Raw genomic sequence first — 21977 nt, forward strand, 5'->3', positions numbered from 1 at the left:
GTGGATGAGTGTGTGTCTTTGAGAACATACTGGATGTACCCAATCCAGAAACCTCGGAAGTTTTGCAGCTTGCTGAGGGTTAGACCTGTGGCATTCAGAACAGTCACTCCAGAACCCACAAGTCCAGGTATGACCTACGAAAGGCCATTGTGAGAGTAAAAAGGTAATTCCATGTGAAGCTAGAGACACAATCAAGTGCACGACAGCTGTGCATGGCATTACTTCTGTACTGCAAAACCTAATGTTTCAGTCCCCAATGAGCTCAATGCCTTTTAGGAACACTAAGAGCGAAAAACTCACTATGCCAGGGTGAATCCCCAAAGCATCCAATGACCCTGTGATCTAAGTCTTGAAAGTTAAACCCTTCTAAGACATCAGACCCCTGGCAGGGTTCTGAAAACATGTGGCGACTAACTGGCTGGTGTGATGCAGGACATCTTCAACCTCTCACTGCTGCCAGTGGAGGTTCCCAACAGCTTCAAAGGAGGATCAATCACTTTGGCACCCAAGGACAGCAGGGTAAGCTGCCTCAATGACAGTTGGTCAGCAGCACTCACATCTACTGTGATAAGGTGCTCCATGAGTTTGGACATGGCTAGAATCAACTCTTTCTTGATCAAGAACTTGGACCCACTAAATTTGCCTTCTGCCACACCAGGTATACCGTGACTACAATCCCATGAACTTTACACTCAGCTTTGGAGCACCTGGACAACACCTATAGATATAGCAGGCTATCTATTGATATAGCTTAACTTTCAACACTGCCACCTCTCGGTACTAATCAAAGAGCTTCAAAACCTAGGCCTCTCTCCAACTGGATCCTTGACTTCCTTATAATGAGACCATAGTCAGTGTGGATCGGTAATAATATCTCCTTGCTAGCAATCAACACAGGTGTGCTTCGTTGTTGTTTATCCCACTGCTCTACTCTCTACACTTGTGGTTATGTAGCAAGGCATTATCTCAAAGGCCATCTGCAAGTTCACCAAATACACTACTGCCATTGGCAGAATCTCAAGATGGTGATGAGGAGGCTTACCACAGGGAGATACAGTTGTAAGAAAAAGTTTGTGAACATTTTGCAATTACCTGCTTTTTTTGCATTAATTACTCACAAAATGTGGTCTGATCTTCATCTAAGTCACAGTACTAGACAAACACAATCTGCCTGAACTAATAACAGACAACAATTGTACTTCTCGTCAATATTGAGTACACCATTTAAACAATCAGTCTAGGTTCAAAAAGTATGAACCTCTGGGGTAATACCTTCTACAAAAGCTATTTGGAGTCGGGTGCTCCAATCAATTAGATGAGATTGGTGGTGTGGGTTGTAGAGGTGCGTAGCCTTACAAAAAAGACACCCAAAGTCAGGATACTGACAGAGCCTGCACTTCTGAACAGAGATCTGCTTTATATGCACCGTGCCTCAATCAAAACAACTTTCAGAGGACCTCAGAAGAATTGTAGAGATGCATGAAGCTGGAAAAGGCTATAAAATTATTTCTAAATACCTGAGTGCTCATCAGTCCACAGTACGAGACAATGTCCACAAATGGATGAAATTCAGTACTGTTGTTAACTCTCCCCAAGAGTGGGTGTCCTGCAAAGATCACACCAAGAGCAAAATGTGCAGCGTTGAAGGAGGTGAAAAAAGAACCCAAGGGCAACAGCAAAAGACCTTCAGAAATTTCTAAAACTTACTGAAATCTCTGATCATGTGTTGACTATAAGAAAACAACTGAACAAGAGATGCGGTGGCATGACCCGAAGAGGGCAGTTTATTCAAGGTATCCCAGAGATATTGATGAATTGTAACAGTTTGGTATGGAGGAATGGTCTAAAATTTCTCCTTGCCATTGTGCAAGTCTAATCATTGGGCATAGGAAATGTTTGATGGAGGTTATTGCTGCTAAAGGAGGAGCTACCAGTTATTAAATACAAGGGTTCTCATACCTTTTTCCAGCCTGGACAGTGAATGATTAAACAATATGATCCATAAAGATATGAAAAATACAACTGTTCGTGTGTTATTACTTTCAGCAGATTGTTTTGGTCTATAACTGTGACTTTGATGAAAATCAGACCGCATTTTGTGAGTAATTAATACAGAAAAACAGGGTTCACAAACTTTTTCTTGGAACTGTAGATTGATTAGTTGAGTGGTATCACAATAACCTGCAACCAACGTTAGCAAGACCAACGAATTGATCGTGAACTTCAGAAAAAGGGAAGTTGGGAGAACATAAACCAATTCTCATTAAAAGGTCAGCAGTGGAAATGGTGAGCAGCTTCATGTTCCTGGCCATCAGCATCTCAGAGGATGCAATCATAAAAAGGCACATCAGCAGCTGTATTTCATTAGGAGTTCTGAGGGGATTTGGTACATCACCAAAGACTCTAGCAAATTTCTATAGATGCATGGTGGAGAGCACTGGACTGTCTTCATCACTGCCTAGTATAGAGGCTGCAAAGAACAGGCTTGTAGATTCTGCAGGTTTAATCTTCCCCACCATTGAGGATATCTTGAAAAGGCAGTGCCTCAAGAAGGCAACATCCACCACTAAGGACTCTCATCATCTGGAAAAGGGCTTCCCAACCTTTTTTATGCCACAGACGAATACCATTAAGCAAGGTGTCCGTGGAACTCAAGTTAAAACTCCTGATCTAGAATATACCCTCTTGTTACTGTCAGAGAGGCAGTACAGGAGCCTGAAGACCCACGATCAACATTTTAGGAACGTCTTCTTTCCCTCTGCCATCAAATTTCTGAAAGGTTCTAAAACGTGGCCTTGCTATTCCCCTTCTGCACAATCCACTAATATTCTCTAACTCATAGTAATTTTAATGTCTTGAGTGCACTGCTGCTACAAAAACAACTCACAACACATGTCATTGATACTAAACCTCATTCTGATGAGGATCTATTGAAACTTGCCAGCGTTATAACATTATATGCGTACACCAGGATCCCACAAACAAGTTTTGGGACACCTATTTTTGTATTTGTAGGGATAAATATTAGCCAGGTCAAGACAATTCTTCTAAGCTTCCTAATAATTTCATACAACGTATTGCAGGGATATGATTGGAGGCAGAGCCTTAGTTTAACGTCACATTCTAAAATGGGCCCCAATTACACAACTCGCCCCCAGTGTAGACTTCTCTGCTCAAGTATCTTAAGTAGACCTTGAACACACTTACAACTTAAGCTTGCAAACACTGAGTAGCACTGCTCTACTAACAGTCTTCTAACCTGACCTGTTTATACCTACCATCTTTGTTCTTGTATTACACCTCCAACTCCACGTGCCTACACTGCAGCACAAATCACACAGAATGGTAAGCATATGGGACAGGCAGCCATCAGAAGTGGTTGAGGTAGGAATAATACTATCTTTAAGAAGCATTTGGATAGCCACATGGAGTAGTAGGGTTTTGAGGAATGTGGCCAAACATCGGAAATTGGGACTCGCTAGTTGGAAAACATGACCAGCATGGACTAGGGGCTGAAAAGGGATATGTCTGTTCTATGACTCCCCTATTAAGCCTTTCCCATCCACTGGTTTTCTGAGTGGTCTTTCTGAAAACATTTATTTATAGGAAGTGTGGATTGCAAACAGGACAGTCAATTTCCACTCATCCCTAACTGTGCTCCAGGAGAAAATGAAGCCAAAAACAAATTACTTGCAATTTAGATATAGATAGTGACAAAGTGCTAATGAGAATAGTCTTTACAGATGATTAGAAAACTAAGTTGACCAGGATTATTAAAACTATTTTCTGCATGTTTTCTCTTTTGGAACACATGCTTTGAGAAAGCCCAAAATATCAGAAAGAAAGCTTTCACACAACTTTCACTGCCTAGGGATAGCCCAAACACTTAACTAATGAAGCTAACTGCATTCATGTAGTATTTTGACTGCATCCAGAATGGCACCAAAGATTTCTGTCCACTTAAAGACTTCAGGAGATGCCTCAGAGAGTAAAGTAGAAGTTCAGCCATTATCATGTTCAAAGGCAGACAAAGCACAAGGGGTCATATGGTCTGCCCCTGTTCACAAATGTGGTAAATCCATGGAATTCTTCACCCTGGAGAATTGTGGAAGTTCGATCATGGGGGGAACAGGCAGGGGAGGTATTTAACAGGGAATAGATACAGCTTTGAAAGATCATTTCCAGAAGCTTCCAACCTAGCCTATTCATGCTAAAACTATATAAAACATTGCAGAGAAGATTTACAAAGATAGTCTGCCTAGGCTGTGTGTTATTTCCCCATGGAACAAATGAGACAGAGAGAAGATTCAGTTGAGCCAAACAAGATTATAGGACGTCCAATCACAAACAAGAGCAAGTACTAGAAATCCAAGCAACACACAAAATTCTGGAGGAACTCAGCAGGCCAGGCAGTGTCTATGGAAAAGAGTACAGTCAATGTCTCAGCCAAAACATCGACTGTATTCTTTTCCATAAATGCTACCTGGGCTGCTGAGTTCCTCCAGCATTTTGTGTGTGTTGCTAAGATGGTAGGAAGCCTAAATTACAGGTTAAACATAGCTGTTTACCATAGCTGTTGAGTTCAGTTACCATAAAATTATATTTATGTTAATTAATAGAAGAATTACAGGGGAATTAAAAGGAGGGGTCTCAATATATGGTTGGGTCTTAAGTTCTTCACCTGGAAGAATAATGGAGGCAAAATCCCTCCACACATGTAAAAATACAGAGGTCCTAGTACTGGGAACAAGGATTAACCTTAAAACCATTTCTAGCCAATACAAAAGAGATGCAGTGCAGAATACAAAATACTCAAATCAAAGCTTCTAAATTCATTGCTTTTACGTCACAAATGTCTTCATTTCAAACCCTTTCACAGAAGAGAGAAGAATCCACAAAAGCTGATTTTAAAGCCAGTTCTCTGGGATGAACTTTTATTACCTGCGAGGTACAATCAAGATTTTTTTAAATTCTCAGAACACATCAGAAAGAAAAACAGATCCCCCACCAAACCAACAGTGTTAACATTGTCAAGCACTTTACAACAAACACTAAAGTACTTTTGAAGTGTAGCTATGTGATGAAGGGAAATGGGGTAACCTAATTTTATAAAGGTAATGTACAGTACATAAAGGGAGAATTTATGATATGCTTTAAGTAATGTTGGTTGAGGGATACACATTGACCAGGGAAAACCACAGTTCTTCTTTGAAAAGTGCTCTGGGATTCTTTACTTTCAGTTGAGCAAACAGTAGCAGCTTTGTATTTTAGGACTGCACCCCTAACACAGCAGTACTTAGTACTCCAGCAAACTAATAGCCTGGATTGTGGCCACACCACAAGAGTAGGACTTGACACGAAAGCCATTTCAAGGCACAAGTACCATCACAAACCCACTGATAAATCTAACTTCAATTAATGCAAGTTAATAGAAGGATGAGAGAAATATTGATAAAGGATTTTCTCACACTGCCTGAAAAGACATTGTCCTGAAATTTATCAACATAACCAAAAATTAAGTACCACTACAGTTCTTGAAATGCAAGAATATGGACCCTGTGTTGGGAGGTAGGATTGATCCCATTGGGTCACATTTCACAAATCCCCAAAGAATGGGGACAAAAGCATACCCAACACTACCATTCGCCCCACAAACAAAATGCTGGAAGGACTCCAACAGGTCAGGTGGTACCGATGGAAATGAATAAACAGTTGACAATTTGGACCAAGACCATTCATCAGGAGGTGAAGGTGGGGGGAAGTGGGGGAGGGAGGGAGGGAAGAAGTACTACCTTTAGCCTGATGACCATCTTCAAATGTGTTGTATCATGCTATGTGTGCAGCACCAGGTGTCACTCAGTGTCACGAATGGCACATGAGTACACTCAGTGGCCACTTTATTAGGTATGCCTTTCTAATACTAGGTAGGATCCCCTTTTGCCCCCAGAACAGCCTGAACTATTCATGGCATGGATTTAGCAAGGTGCTGAAAACATTCCTTAGAGATTTTGGTCCATGTTGACATGATAGCATCACGTAGCACCATACCATTAATCACCACCAGCCTGAACTGTTGATACAAGGCAGGACGGATCCATGGATTATGTTGTTTATGCCAAATTCTGACCCTTCCATCTGCACGTTGCAGCAGCAATCAAGATTTCTCAGACCAGGCGATGTTCTTCCAGTCTTCAACTGTCCAGATTTGGTAAGCCTATGCCCACCCAGCCTCATTTTCCACTCTTAGTTGACAGGAATGTGTTGTGGTCTTCTGCTACTGTAGCCCATCCACGTCCAGGTTCAACGTGGTAAGATACAAGATAAGCTACAGGAGCAGAATTATATCATTTGGCCCATCGAGTCTGCTTTGCCATTTCATCATGGCTGATCCAATGTTTTTCTCAACCCCAATCTCCCGTATCCTTTCATGCCCTGACCAATCAAGAATCAAGCAAACTCTGTCTTAAATATACGTAAAGACTTGGCCTCCACAGCTGACTATTGCCAAGAATTCCACAGATTCAGCACTCTTTGGCTAAATAAATTTCTTCTCATCTCCCTTCCAAAAGGACACCCTTCTAAGGCTGTGTCTTCTGGTCTTATACTCTCCCACCATAGGAAACATCTTCTCCACATTCATTCTCTCAAGGCCTTTCACTATTCAATGGATTTCAATGAGGTCACCCCTCATTCTTCTGATTTCTAGAGAATACCGGCCCAGAGCCATCAAACACACTTCATAAGACAAGCATTCAGAGATGCTCTTCTCCACACTACTGTTATGACATGTGGTTATCTAAGTTACTGTCGTCTTCCTGTTACCATGAAAGAGTCTGGACATTCTCCTCCGACCTCCCTCATGAACAAGGCCTTTTCACCCACAGAACTGCCACTCCAGGAGCTGAGCTTTGTTTCTCACACCATTCTCTGGAAACTCTAGAGACTATTGTGTATGAAAATCCCAGGAGATCAGCAGTTTCTGAGATACACAAACCACCCCATCTTGCACCAACCATATTCTATGGTTAAAGTCACTTAGATCACCTTTGCTCCCCGTTCTGATGTTTGGTCTAAACAATAAATGAACCTCTTGACCATGTCTGCAGGCTTTTATGCATTGAGTTATTGCCACATGATTGGCTGATCCCTTTTCTTGATATCTCTCTGTCTCCATCTCTGGAGACAAACTGTCTACCAAGATCTTTTATAAACCTACCAACTCCCATGGCTATCTTGACTATACCTCGTCCCACTCTGTCTCCACACTTATCTCATTTCTTTTGTTTTCACTGGATCTGTTCCCAAGATGAGGCTTTTCTTTCCAAAACATCAGACGTGTCCTCCTTCTTCAGAGAATGGAGTTTCCCTTCCTCCACTATTGATGCTGCCTTCACCAGGCATCTCTTTTCCCGAACATCTGCCCTCATCCCATCTTCCTGCCCCCTTAACAGGGATAGAGTTCCTCTTGTCCTCACCTGCCATTCATGAGCCTCTGCATCCAGCACATCATTCACCGCAACTTCCGCCATCTTCAACGGAACCCTACCGAACACATCTTTACTTCTACCAACTCTCCACAAGGATCATTCCTTCCGTGATTCCCTTGTCCATTCGTCTCTCCCCACTAATCTCCCTCCTGGCACTTATCCCTGCAAGTGGAAGAAATGCACCTCCTCCCTCATCTCCAATCAGGGCCACAAACAGTCCTTTCAGGTGAGGCAACACTTCACCTGCCGATCTGTTGGAGTCGTCTACTGATGTGCCCTCCTCTATATTGGTGAGATCTGATGAACAGTGGGGGGAAATCGCTTTATTGAGAACCTTCTTTCTATCTGCAAAAACAGGATTTCCTGGTGGCCAACCATTTTAATTCCAATCCACATGCTGGTCTATGACCTCTTCTACCTGCTATGCTCAGGTTGGAAGAGCAACACCTCATTCTCTCTAGGTAGTCCCCAACATGATGGCATGAGCATTGGTTTCTTCTCCCCTCTTCTTCTGTTCCTCACTCTGCCCCCCCTTTACCTCTTTTCGCCTCCCCTTTGGTGCCCCCCTCCTTCTCTTTCTCCCATGGTCCTTCTGTCAGAGTCCTTCTTCTCCAGCCCTTTATCTTTTCCATCTATCATCGCCTAGCTTCTTACTTCATTCCCCCTTCCCCACCCACCTTTTAGCTTGTACTCTTTCTCCCACCTTATGATGGCTTCTTACCTTTTCCTTTCCAGTCCTGATGAAGGGCCTCAGCCAGAAATAAAACCTCTTTATTAATTTCCATCTATGTTGCCTGACCTGCTGAGTTCGTCCAGCATTTTGTATGTTAGATAATTGCATTTAGGAATAGGTATACCTAATATAGTGGCCACCGAGTATCTGTAGAGAGGATGCACTGAAGCTTGGTACAGCCAAAGCTAAGACTCTGTGGGGAAGAACCATATTCTAGGCCCCTTCCACTACTGCACAGACAGGGGCTGAGTCAAGTAGAGAAGCTCCTCGAAAAATGGAAGATGCATCACCTCAGGGAGCCACATTGAGGCGCAACAGTGCTACATTCGTGTTTTTCCCTTTAGAAGTTTACACCACTGAATGGAATACCATTAATTTAAAAACTCTTTGCATTGTTTCTGCCTTTGCATATATCTATGAATAAAGTCTAATTCTGAAATAAAATTTTGTTTTCATATCTTCATTTTGAGTGCCTGTCACTTTATATTCCAGCCACTCCACGTCAACGTCTCTATTTTAGCATCCACACAATTCCAAAGTTCAACACAAGCTGAAGGAACAAAAATCTAATCTATTGTAGCTCTTACGACACAGCATTAATCCAACAAAGTTAGGTAACCAGCATTTCTAATTTGTTCAGAACAGTAATTCTGCTTAACTCTCTGTTGTTGGTTGACCTGTGAAGTATTCTCATCCTTCAGAATTTCCTACAACTGTGTTCTACATTCCATAATTCCAGCTTCTTTCTTTACCTTTAACTCATCTGTTGTCCATCTCCTATTTACATCTCCTCTACACAGCAATGACTAATAACAGCTTCTATCAGACAACACCAACAGCACCCGGATTCCTTATCACCCATTCATTTATCATTCCTTTACTCCATTCCTTCCTCTTCTCTACAATTTAAAACAACTATCACCTCATGTTCCACATTTCTAAGAAACACTGACTTTGATCTCCACAGATGCTACCTGACCAAGGGCTTGCAGCAATTCCTGCTTTTAAATTATCACACTTTACCTTCCTTGTACAAAATTCAACACATTAACATCAGACCTTTAATCTTTAATTAAATTTTTACCTTGTAAAAGGGAGAAGTATGCATCTACTGCATTCTTCATCATTTCCATGTTACAATTCACATCTAGAAATAACTCCAGAAGTTTCATCCTTGTGCTTCTCAAGTCACTGAAAGAAAAAGAAATTATTACAAATACAGGAAAAAAAATTTAAAAATCAAGATTCAAGATTCACAGGAGATTTAGGATGGAGATGAGGAGAAACTGTTTTTCCCAGAGAGTGGTGAATTTGTGGAATTCTCTGCCCAGGGAAGAAGTTGAGGCTTCTTCACTAAATATATTTAAGACACAGTTAGAAAGATTTTTACATAGGGGAATTAAGGGTTATGGGGAAAAGGCAGGTAGATGGAGTTGAGTTTATAGAAAGATCAGCCACGATCTTATTGAATGGCGGGGCAGGCTCGACGGGCCGGGTAGCCTACACCCGCTCCTATGTAGACAATTAGCTCTAAATCTGTCCCACCACTCCATGCAGGTTATGCAATCCAACTCTGAACCCCGGACTTTGGTTAAAAGTCAATCTCAGATTTGTAAGTCACTTGTTCCTGGTAACAACAGATTTATTGAAGACAAGCACAAACAGCAGATTTCTTACTATGAATAAGATCACATATTCATTACATTTACCAACACCAGTAAGTTCAATCACTATGCGTGTACACATCAAAGGTGGTTTGATTCCATTTATTTTAGGATCCATTTTAGAACTTTGTAGCAAGATTGATGTTGAGAAAACTTTGATAACTCTGTTCCACTCCATTTCAGTGGGCTACCCTGTTGTGTAGCAGTTAGCATAATGCTTTACAACACCAGAAGTCAGGGTTTGATTCCCATCGCTGCTTTAAGGAGTTTGGACTTTCACCCCTGGGTTTCTTCCCACATCCTTATAGACTAACTGGTTAGGGTCAGTAAGTTGCAAGCATGCTGTATTGATGCTGGAAGTGTTATGACTTGTGGGCCATCCCTAGCACATACTTGGACCGTGCTGGCTGTTGATGCAAACAACGTATTTCACTGTACGTTTTGACGTACATGTGACAAATAAAGTTCATCTATCATTCAAATTGTGAATATAAATGATTAACAGATTCTTTGTCAGGGATGGTTTTGTTATTATGCTCAACAGTGGAATTTGAATAAATTAATGCCTATATTTTTTGTACACAAATTCCCAGATAATCTACTCACGTATGAGAGGTCAAGAGCAAGATATGCTCCACGAACAGCAGAGATACTATCGTGTACTGATTTACATGGTTTCATTCAAATGTATTCAAATTTACAAATGCCAGTTCTCAAGTGTAATACTGGGAATACAAATATGGGATTAATCACCGAGTGTAGAATTATTTCAGATGCTTTCGTGGTAAGGAGATGGCAATTAGCCTCAAAGATTCTGTAACGGAGTCAAGAATTGATAGCACCATCCATCACTGCTCATTACTGTTCTTGAATTCAGTGATCTCTCCAAGGGAGCAGCTCACAAGGATGAAAACACAATGTAGCCCTACTGTAATATCTCTCACTGTTGAATATCTGGATGATACTACTGGGGTTCTTAAGTGAAGAATTACCACCAGTACAAAGAACACCTAGGGTGGTTTTAAAAAGCCCATGAACCAAGCAGTTTAGAAAAAATTCTACAATGTATGAGGATATTTATTCACTGATACACTTGTCTGAAGGCAGAGACAATGACAAGAAAATTACAAGGCAGCTTACAACAACATCATTCCATCAGCAATGTTCGGATGCAACTGCTACAGTAAACAGGATGAGCGCCAGAGGACCAAGTAGTGCCTTTCTTCCGGTCCATGAATCAGTACTTTCTCAGCTTCAGTTTGTTAGTTGGATGTACCATGTACTCTCTAAGTTTACGTTGGCAGCCTGCTCCCAGCTCCAAGATGTGTACCACAGAGAACAATAATTAGTTCACAGAAGCTTCTTCCTCTCCGCCATCAGATTTCTGAATGGACAAGGAACCCATGAACATCACCTCACAACTTTTTGTTTTACTTTTTGTGCTCTTTTTGCACTAATTTAATTTTTATATATATTTCTAAGGCAATTTATATATTTTTTTATTTTTAGGTATTGCAATGTACTGCTGCCACAAAACAAACTTCACAACATATGCCAGTGATATTAAACCTAATTCTGAGATCGAGGGACAGGTTTTTCCCACATGTACATATGGAAGAGCTGTCAGAGAGAGTAGCAGGGTCTGCTATGGTTACAGTGTTTAAAAGGCCTCTGGAAAGGAAAGTAGAAGGATGGGATGTAATACTGTCAAGTGGGATTAGCAAAGGTAAACCTATTTGTGAACTGTACAACTCTACAACAATGTCTTGGGAACACAATTAGCACTTCTCTTTCATTGTTATCAAATCACAACACAACACCATAACTAGACTGTGGCGACCCATTACCAACATCTGAAGCCAATTACGGAATCACTAAGATGTGACCAACATTTCAAAATGCACCTCGTAATCTGATCAAAAGTCATTCACTCACAAACTGTATATTCCCCTCCATTCAGCAGATAATGTAATAGAGAGGATATGTCAGGAGACCTCAGATATACCATAAACATGGTCACCTGCAATGAAAGAAACAAATTTGACTGCAGGTACAAGAGGGAGCTTCCTGATATGTGCCACAGGGCAAGATTATCATGGTTCTCCTTGACAAATCGCCTCAGTTGCCAAAGACTGCTCTCCTAGTCAATGTGGACTACCTCACACAGGTCTGTGTCAGTCTGGAAATCAAGGCCCAAAGGTCAAACCCATGGTTAGCATCTGAAGTTGGAGGCCTGATGTCTGAGAATCTGGGTACAAGGATTGGAGACCTGGAGTTGGCCTGCACTGGGGTTGGAGGCTTGGCTGGGTAGAAGGCCTTGTTTTGCTGTTGTTGCTGCTTGTATTGTGTGGAAAATTGTGCACGTGCTAATACTGGCAGCAGAATGTGTGGTAACACTTGCAGGCTGCCCCTGAACACCCTTGTGCGTGCTGGTTGTTAATGAAGCTGACACATTTCACTGTATGTTTCAATGTACACTTGATAAATAAATCTGAATCAACCTGGCAGCACAGTGGACACAATCTTCAATCCATGACATCCCTGAGAAAGGTAGGGTGTACTATCAACAATTGCCTCTTAAAGTCCAACACTCCGTCCCCATCATGAGGCAGAAATGCATAAAGCAAGCCAACCAGGCTCTGGTGAAGCTGTATAGGCCAAACCCCTGTACAGTGGATACAATGGATTACAGAAACATTGATGACCATTCCATCAACTTTGATGATCTCCCATCTCCATCATCCAAGGCCTTTGTTCTACTGGGAGTTAGCGCCCAAGAAGATGACAACCATCTATACATGTCCTTTTTAAACTCACTAATTCCCTTGATTCCTTAGGACAGGAGGACAAGTAGAACACCCTGTCCAAATATGTCTAACTGGAGAAATTTGTCTCAATCTTAGGTTTGTATCTTGATGGCATTCAAGCAATAACTAAGAGGTTCACAGTGGCAGTGCAGACCAGTGTTAAACAAGGCTGTGTCACTGCCGTGACATTTGAAAAAAATAGCTTTCATTGTGGCAGTGCTGCACCTCACATCCAACAAGCTTCTTTCTGAGTGAAACTAATGGGAAACTGTTAAAATCACCTCTACTCCAGATCAAAAGTCACCCAACTTGTCATTAATCTGTGGCGTCTAGACATTAATTAACATTCATACTTGGAAATTAATCTCCAAGTCATCAATTCATTCGCCAAACAAACCTCACATTCTTTGCCCACAAAATGAACATATTTTACCAATGTGCCCCAGCTATATACAACAATGGTCCACAATGAGTCCCTGGAAACTGTGGATCATTCCCAATAGGAGCCACCGCTCCCACAGCCTTCAGTTAACCAGCACATCTGAGGGAGAGGCTGCCTAAGATTCTATCTTCAAGACTGACACAAAGCTCACTCAGGCAGCAATGAACCCTGTCTTGCAATAAAATATTAAGTAAAGAGGAGGCATAAGAGACTGCAGCTGTTGGAATTTAGAGCAACAAACTGTTGGAAGAACTCAACAGGTCAAGAAGCATTTTGGGAGGAAATAAAGTTGTTACATTTCCTGTCAAACCTCTGCATCAGGTTCAGTGAACAATAAACTGTTGAGGGAGGGGCAGTTTCTCTTTTCAAAGGAAGGTATTTTCCCCATTATACCTACACTGCATCTTCTCTATAACTACATTATCTTTTGTTTCCTTTTCACTACCCAAAATGTACATTTGCATGAAAAGATCTGTACTGATGGCATACAAAAAGCTTTACACTGTACCTCAATAGGTGCGATAATAATAAACTATATGATTAAACAGCGGGTCAGGGAGCATCTATGTAGGTACATGAATACTGTCAGAGGATTGGAATTTTACAACATGAGAAACAGGCCCAATTCATTCATGCCAACCAACTTGCCTAATTGCATAAATCCCAGTTGACTCAATAAGCCTTTCCTATCAATATTTCTGCCCCCAGCAATCTCGTAAATGTCATAAATGCACTGGTCTTTAACACTTCCTCTGCTTATTCAATGTACGCACCAACTTCTCTGTGAAAACATGTCCCTCGGGTTCTTTTTGCGCCTTTCCTCTCTCAATTTAAACCAATGGATTTTATTTTAGACTCCCCTGTTCTGAGGAAACAGAGACTCCTATCAACGTATCTCACGTTTAATAAACCTCTGAGGTCACCCCAGATTCCAGCATCTGCAGTCTGATACGAGACTGAGCAGTAACCTTTGTAGAGGAGTAGTTGAGGTGGGACAAACCTAGCCGGCTGGGGAAACTCTTGCGAATTTAAAAGGCCTAACTGAATTCGGAGACACCATGTTAATTGCTTTTTCATCCCGATTCCAAACCTTACTTGCATATCTTGGCCGCCGCGTTGTTAGTCGCCACTCCGTAGAAGTTGAAGGAAACCGGGGCCGTGGCTTTCAAGGGATTGCGATGAAACCAGTGGGTCATCGTAGCGTTCCAGCACCGTCTCCAAAATCAACAACCGGCAGGAAGCGACGGACGAATCGCTGCAGCGCGGTGACGTCATCCCCGCTCCAGACGTCACAGCCCATTGGCCAATGACCGAACACCCCCTTGCGTCTTTTAGCTTTCCTATCTCTCTTTTGTTTCCCTTTAGTTTCAGGTGGATACACTGTTTACTCCATTACTGTTAGAAAAAAGCTGTATTCATGATGAACCACTGCCGTGCTATGCCCAGGTCCCTAGGTTTCGCCTGACGTCATTCAGCAGTCTGCTTTCTCATTGGCTAGTTGGTCCGTCCCGCCGGGCGCTCGCGAGCTGGTAGTTCGAGTTGTTTACAGTTACCTCACCTCAACCATCGCGTCACCTGCCGCCTCAACCTAACTTTTAAGAACGCGGTCAGAACGTCAGCGAAGGGGCGGGAGTGAATAATGATGGACAACAGACTAAACCATCAGATTTGCCAAAGACCAATACGTGTGGGCTGAGGGCCCAATCGGATCGGTGTAAAGTGGAGTGGGCGGGGAAGCGAGCGGGACTTTCAGCGATCAGACTAGGTTGGCTTTGGATCGGCTTCCACACACAGCTCAGATGGGCTTGGTCACTGGCCGGGTTTGGTACTGGTTGGAGTGTGTGACTTGACAATGTTACTTTGGGACTAGTTTATAACCCGAGCCCAGATGTTAACCCGATATCTTTTGGGACCATAATATTTGTGCATTATTTTAAAATGACTGATATTAATAAAATGATTCAAAAATGGCACGCAAGTTTCAAAAAGGGTACAGACTTCGATTCCTGGGGACAGTTAGTGGAAGCTATCGACGAGTACCAAATGTGAGTTACCACTAATCGTGTTCAATTAACCGTTTGAGCTATTATTGACCTAACTCTTCTGAGAAAAAAACATTTCTTGCAATGTAGAATTGAGTTGGAACTTTTTAACAAAAAATGCCGAAGATCATTCCAGTGTTTGGGTTTGGAAGAAGCAGAGCCATGTTCAGTTTATTCAGCATCCACACCCTCTTTTGTTATGGGTGGAGACAGCAGGATCTGTTGATGCTCGCTCAGTTTTGAAAGAAAATAGTTGTATTTTTTGTTTGTTTGGAATAAAGTTTACATTTATTTATTTGTTTTAAAGATCTGCTTTCACATCAGTTTCTTTATCCTGGACGAAGATCTTGCATGGATTTACCTACTAATAAATTCTATAGTTAAACGTGGCTGTATTTAGCGAGATGCCAGGTTATTTGGAAAATGCAGCGCCATCTGTATTAGATCTATAAAACTGGGAAGATACTGACAATGATTTGTGGTTTTGGTATGTTTATGCAATGTTCACTTTATATATAGCTCCCTTAATAGTTACCTAACATGTTTCTTCAGGTTCTCCTTGTTTATATGCCTTATGCAAGACTAGCTCTTTTTTTCTCACCATGTGAAAAGTTGAATGCTATCTGGTTCCAAATTATTTATTTGGGGCAGTTTGGACTGAAGTGGTTTCTGACCTTAATTGTGATAGAGGGTGTCAGATTGTTTCTGCTTTTCGTCCTCACTCTGGTAGTTCACAACTAGATTTGTGGAATTTGTAGCTTGGGTTAGTGGAGATGTAATCTTCAGAGATGTTCAGTGGGGTCTGGAAGTGGGTACCAAAACTGGATTATCATTTGAGATTATGACCTGTGTTCCAAATTTTTTTTTAAATCTGATTTTTTGCTGGGAAAACAATGTTAGACTAATGTTGCTTTATATTATGCAAATACACTCAGTGATGATGCAGTATATAGACTTGTGTTTCAGCAGAAGCGATGGGATTATTTATTTATTAGTAAACTTTCGAAGTCTGGATTCAGAAAGTTCATATAAAAAAGGAGTAGTTACTTTTGTGGCCAGTATCTTTGTAATGTTTTTCCAGTATATATTGGCTGGTCTGTAAGGTATTTTCCTCAAAACAGGAAATGGGTGTGCAACCTGTTTTTGCAGGAAGGTTTTGTAGTGGACTATTCCTGGAAATGTCCTCTTGAGAGATCCTCTGCCACATCTTTCCCTAATTGGTAATTATAGATGGATCCCAAGAAGGACAGGACATGGCTAAATAATATTTAGGATTAATAATTGTGGAAATAGGAGTAGAATTATACTTTGCCAATTTGATTACTGAAATAGTTGACACCTTGCTTGGGGTTCTAATCCTCTACAATTATGGAGTACTAAATCTACAGCAGCATTCTATCGTTACCCTGACTGATGTTGGCTAACTCAACAGCAGAGTCTGAGCCAAATACCTGAAGAGCCATTTCATAACTCTTTATAAATATGGATTCAACTGAGAAATAAAGACACTGAAAGATATTGAAGATAGTATTAGGTTGAAAGAAAAAGCTTTTAACATTCGGAAGATTAGTGGTAAACCAGAATATTAGTAACTTTTTAAAAAATAAACTGAAGTGAATTTTGTATCTGTCTTCATAGTTTAAGTATTCAAGTTACAGTAGAATTATAAAGGGGGAGAGAGATGGACAAAACATCTTAAAACTGAGATGAGAAGGAATTTCTTCAGCCAGAGGGTGGTGAATTTGTTGCTGTGGAAGGCTGTGATGGCCAAGTCATTGGGTATATTTAGAAATAGATGGTTTTTTGATTTGTTGGGAGATGGGGTAAAGGCATCTTTACAAAGAAAGGCAGGAGAATGGTATATCCAGAGAGTCGTAAAGAGTCTGTCTCATTTCCATCACAACAAATGGGATTAAAAATTAGCCATGTTTGATGGGACAGACTGGGTGGGCTGAATAGGCTAATTTTGCTCTTATCTAGTGGTCTTAGCAGCAGACTTAGGCCACTCAGCCTCCCAAGGCTGCCCTCCATTCAATATATCGTGGCCAGTCTGTCTTGGGCCTCATTCCCTCTTCTCTGCCAGTTCCTTTGATCTTTTAAAAAATCATTCAGTATTTCTACTTTAAATGCATCTAATGACCTATCTTCCATAACTATCTAGAGTAGAGAATTCCATGGATTCGTCACCTCTGTGAAAAGCCCGTTTTAAACAAATTACCTCTAATCTTGTAAGTATGCACTCTCATTTGAGCCTGTCAGGCCTCTTAAGGATTTTATATGTTTCAATAGGATCAGTCTTCTAAACTCTAAAAAATAAAGCTTTATTATCTTTTAGCCTTTGGGTTGATGATCTATTGAGGGGAGTTCTTAACTATCTTCAATCTATGTTAAAGACTTGAATGAAGGGTACAAGGGTTTTGCACCTAAAGTTGGTGGGAAAATGGATAATGAGGAGAGAGAAAGAGAGGCATAGAAGTTAAATTAGCGGAGGGATAGAAAACATTGGTACGTGGAGAACAACATAGGGAAATGTGAAATTATACACTTAGGAAGTATGAATAGAAAAGCAGATGGTCTTTTAAATTTAGAGGGACTGCAGAATACTCAGTCAAGGAGCATTCAGTGTTTATATACACAAAGCATGGACAGGCAATAATAATGTAGGCAAGTAGAATGGAGTATAAAAGTGGAGAGCGCTTGCTAGAACTACAAGGTCTTACTGACACCATACAAGAACTATGGTGATCAGTTTTGGGTTTTTTTTAAGGGGAGATGTTCGTACTTTGAAGGTGGTTGGAGAAGGATCACTAGGTTCATTGAAGACAAAAGAGACTATACCTTTTGGAATCTGGAACAAAAAGCAGATCTCAGCAGGTCACGAGGTCTGTTCCTGGGATGGAGGGGTAAATGTACAAAGAAGGGTTGAGTAGGTTAGGCACATACTCACTGGATTACAGAAGAAAGAGTAATGATCTTACTTACATAGGTGACTTGACAAGGTGGACATGTAGCCTCTCAGGGATTTTAAAATCAGGGGAGATAGTCTCATGATTGAGGATCACTTGTTTAAGGGGAAGGTATGGATGAATTTCTTCTCTCTGATAAGAGTTGTGGAAGTTGTATCAATCAATATATTCAAAGATTCATTTTTATTATTGAAGTGTATAACTCTGAATTTCTTCTTCTCCAAATACAAAATCGGGGGGAAAAAAGCAAAGAAAGCCAGCACGATCATCAACTCCCTATTCTCTCCTTCCCGCACAGTATCGGACAAAAACAGAATAAGCACATCAATCCGCAAATCCCTCTCACCTGCACACAGAAAAAGAGAAAGATTGGGTGAAAAACACAGAATATAAAAAACTAAAAGACTGTCCAAGTCTTATTTTCAAGGTCCATATCCAAAATGCAGAAAGCCAATACTCAGTCCCAGTGGCTGAAGGTGAAGGGAGTGGGCAGGAAAGTGGAGCTGACGCCAAGATTAGGTTGAATGAATGATGGAGGAGGCTCAAGGGGATAATGTGGCCAGCTGCCATTTTCTCTTTATCTTCTTGTTCTCAAGACATGCTGTTTGTTAATTAAAACTGCCAACTCCAAGGAGTATGCATCTTTCAGACATTTGTGGAATGAGAGTGAATTACTTGAGCAAGCACGCTTTATGCATAATCTTTCAGCTGTATTGTATTATAGTATCAGCAGCATTCTACCCTCGGTGAAATATTCTTTCAGCTAAACAACCTGAGATTTGTTGTGGAGTATGATACTTTCTTTCTGTACTTTTCACTGAGGCACAATGCTCGGTTTGAGTGGAGAATGCCATCCAAGCTTCTGCGAACGTTTCTGAGCTGATGGGAATAATTATCAAGTTTAATGTTCAGTATGCCATATACATGTATTTTTCCTTTTATGAGAATTGTTCTGTTCATGGTTTGTCACACCAAATTTTTGAGAGATAACCATTTTATAAAAATCATGTTCACACAGATTAGCCAGGCATTTGCAGAAGGAAGTGCAGTCAACGGCCAGTTCTTCTGAACTCTCAGAGGATCAAAAGGTGAGTGGTGTAGCATTACAAGGACCACTAATGTTACCTGGTATTCCACGTCTTGGTGCTGTCTGCTTTCAGTGTTTTGGCAAAACAGATCAGATGTTCCTATCTTCAGGGTTATTGGTAAGATCATTAAAATGATCACAGGTAAAGATTCAAGATTTTTTTTGGCATTTGTCCGTATAGAAGTGTAAATGAAAACAGAATGATGATTTTTCTGAATCAGATGTAGCATATAAAAATATAATACAAGTATAAAGAATGCAATAAATTCAAGTACATGAAATTAGCTTGTATGCTGATTGTATGTCTTAAGACTTGTCTAAGATTTCTGCTTCAAGATACACAACAATGACATAATTATTTTACTTCAAAAATTACTCTCCAAAAACTGAAGTTTTGCAAGAGTGTGGAATGCTTATATACTGTCTGACTCTGTATCTGACTGTGCTGTGTGTGAATCCATAACAGGTTCATTAGTATGTATTCCTTGATATTTCATTAATTAACTACCTGAGGTTTAGTTAAGGTTTATGTTAGAGTATACAGTATATCATTTACTTTTAATTATGTTTGAATATCTTGCTTTGTGTAAGAAGAAAGCTCTGCTTTTAATTTGCGATTTCCCTTTTCATTTCATTTTGATCTTTTCATGCTTGCAGTCTTTACATGCTGACTTCCACCTTGGCAAAATTCTAGAGTTGCTAGCATCCCTTGAATACCAAACCCAAGTAGCATTTCTTCATGTAAGTCTATATGCTTCTTCCAGCTATTTGTGAGGGCTCTGTATTTTGTTTTATTAGTCATTCATGGCAAGACAGGAATCTTCTGCCTATCCCTACTCAAACTTGAGAAGATGATGGTGAGCTACGCCTGACTGTAGTTTAAGTGAGCCGGTCCGTCAGTCAGGGTCAACCGTGGATGTTGTGTCCTAACTATCTAGATATGCAAGCCTGGGCAATACGATATGGAGAGCAAGCTGTTGCCCATGCAGCAAGCTTTCCCCCTCTCCATGCTCTCATGAACCCAAGGGAACGGCAGAGGCTGATAGAGTTTCGTACCAGCCGTATCACTGGAGTTGCCAGTAGGCGTTGAACTCAAGATAGGACTGCCGTAGGGACTCCAGCGCTGGATTTTTCCCTCTGGGTTTACTCCCAAAGCATTCCCCATGAGTAGGTATAGCCACTAAGCAGCGGAGGTTTGAGACCAAAGTTTTCCTTCTGCTCGATGAGCTGCCAACCACGGCTGACGAGCCCCATCTACCTTGTTTAAGGCTCTAGTAATCTGCCTTTGTCCCTTCTCCTGTCAGTAGAAACTGTTCCGCAGGGCTTAGTAGCTAAGCCATACATGAAGGCCAGGAGCTGAACTTGGTTGTTAGAGGCTATTTGCGGCACACCTCATTGGGAGCATTTAATAGGTAGTGGGAACTTGTCCCTGTACTATTTCTTTCTGTACTATTTGTACTGTATCTATTTCTTTTAGAGCAATGACGCCCCACCCCTTAGCAATACGTATTGATCTGTCAACTCTGCAATGCTGTTGTCTATACAGGTGCATTGCTGTCCCTCTCATGCTTGCTGCAGTGTGAATACACCAGTTAAAGCCAACCCCGTATGTGTGCTTATATTTAATATATATGTAGTTGTGTACAGACACAACAAATTGGTGACAAGTATGAACCTGAATGTCAGAGAATATCACGAACTGCTCTGAAAGTTACGGGACAAAACAGTGAGGGTTAAAGTGCAAGAGAAAGCGGAACAATGCGTGAGTAATAGTGAAAAATGCGCTGAATTTAAAGTGAAAATAACGGGGTGATGGCTTCAGTCGGGAAAGTTGACGAATTTGATAATGCTGGGAGTCCTATATTGAGAAGGTTGAACTATATTATAATGCAAACTATCTGGAGGAGCAAAAGAAAGCCCCCACAGGTCTTAGCTCAAGAACATACAGCCTGTTATGCGACTTAGTAACTGCTGCAAAGCCAGCAAGCAGGACATCTGATGAAATTGTTACAATTTTACAAAATCTCTTGAGCCCTAAACCACTGGTAATAGCTGAGAGGTTTAAATTTTACCAAAGGACCGGTCAAAAGATGAAAGCCTTTCTGAATAGATTGCAGAACTGCGTAAGCATTCCCAGTACCATGACTATAGAGATGGACTTACTGATGCATTAAAGGACAGGCTTGTATGTGGCATGCATAGTCAAAGCACTCAAAAGTGGCTACTATCTAAAAGAGACCTAACCTTAGAACGGGCATTAACCATTGTAATATTGTTAGAGACTGCAGCAGAAGATGTAGTAGAACTACAGAGAAGGAGGTTAGAATGTGAAATGCATGAAATGCCCCTGGATGGTGCAAAAAGCCAAAAATTTTATTGATGTGGCAAATGATGCAAATGACTGGTTCAAAGAGAAAGTGTGTAAGGCAGACAAAAAACACAACTGAGTGAAAGTTCTCCAACACAAAACTAAGCAAATGCATGAAGTTACCAAATGTACAACAGAATCAGTCAACATTGAGTCTGACAAAGGTGAACTGCCATGCATAGAACTGAACAGTATAAGGATAGAAGAGGATCGCAAAATCATCTGGATCACAATAGATGTGTCTGGTGTAAAACTGAAAATGGAGAGGGTAGAGGGTCAGCTTTGTCCATAATTCCAGGTGCTGACTATAACAGACTGTTTTCTAAGATACCATTAAAGAAGACCTCAGTGATGCTAATGACGTAGACAGGTGAAGAAGTG

The 21977-nt window shown here is 41.0% G+C and overlaps 2 protein-coding genes across 5 annotated transcripts in view; one reads left to right on the top strand and one right to left on the bottom strand.

The window, feature by feature from the left end:
• Nucleotides 1-14530, bottom strand: part of brox (BRO1 domain and CAAX motif containing) — a 50825-nt gene extending 36295 nt beyond the window's left edge. Inside the window, exons 1-2 of one of the 2 annotated variants that reach the window (XM_073056171.1) lie at nucleotides 14229-14530; nucleotides 9305-9411 (exon numbers count right to left, since the gene is read on the bottom strand). In XM_073056171.1, the coding sequence (XP_072912272.1) occupies nucleotides 9305-9411; nucleotides 14229-14329 (208 nt within the window). In that variant the 5' untranslated portion in view covers nucleotides 14330-14530. The remainder of the gene's footprint in view (nucleotides 1-9304; nucleotides 9412-14228) is intronic. The other variant, XM_073056170.1, reaches the window with a different exon arrangement.
• Nucleotides 14531-14910: 380 nt separating this feature from the next.
• aida (axin interactor, dorsalization associated) overlaps nucleotides 14911-21977 on the top strand; it is an 81108-nt gene continuing 74041 nt past the window's right edge. For all 3 annotated transcript variants that reach the window (XM_073056176.1, XM_073056177.1, XM_073056178.1), the window contains exons 1-2: nucleotides 14911-15178; nucleotides 19160-19229. In XM_073056176.1, the coding sequence (XP_072912277.1) occupies nucleotides 15072-15178; nucleotides 19160-19229 (177 nt within the window). In that variant the 5' untranslated portion in view covers nucleotides 14911-15071. The remainder of the gene's footprint in view (nucleotides 15179-19159; nucleotides 19230-21977) is intronic.

This window comes from Hemitrygon akajei, chromosome 9 (assembly GCF_048418815.1).
Source record: "Hemitrygon akajei chromosome 9, sHemAka1.3, whole genome shotgun sequence".
Classification (NCBI taxonomy): domain Eukaryota; kingdom Metazoa; phylum Chordata; class Chondrichthyes; order Myliobatiformes; family Dasyatidae; genus Hemitrygon; species Hemitrygon akajei.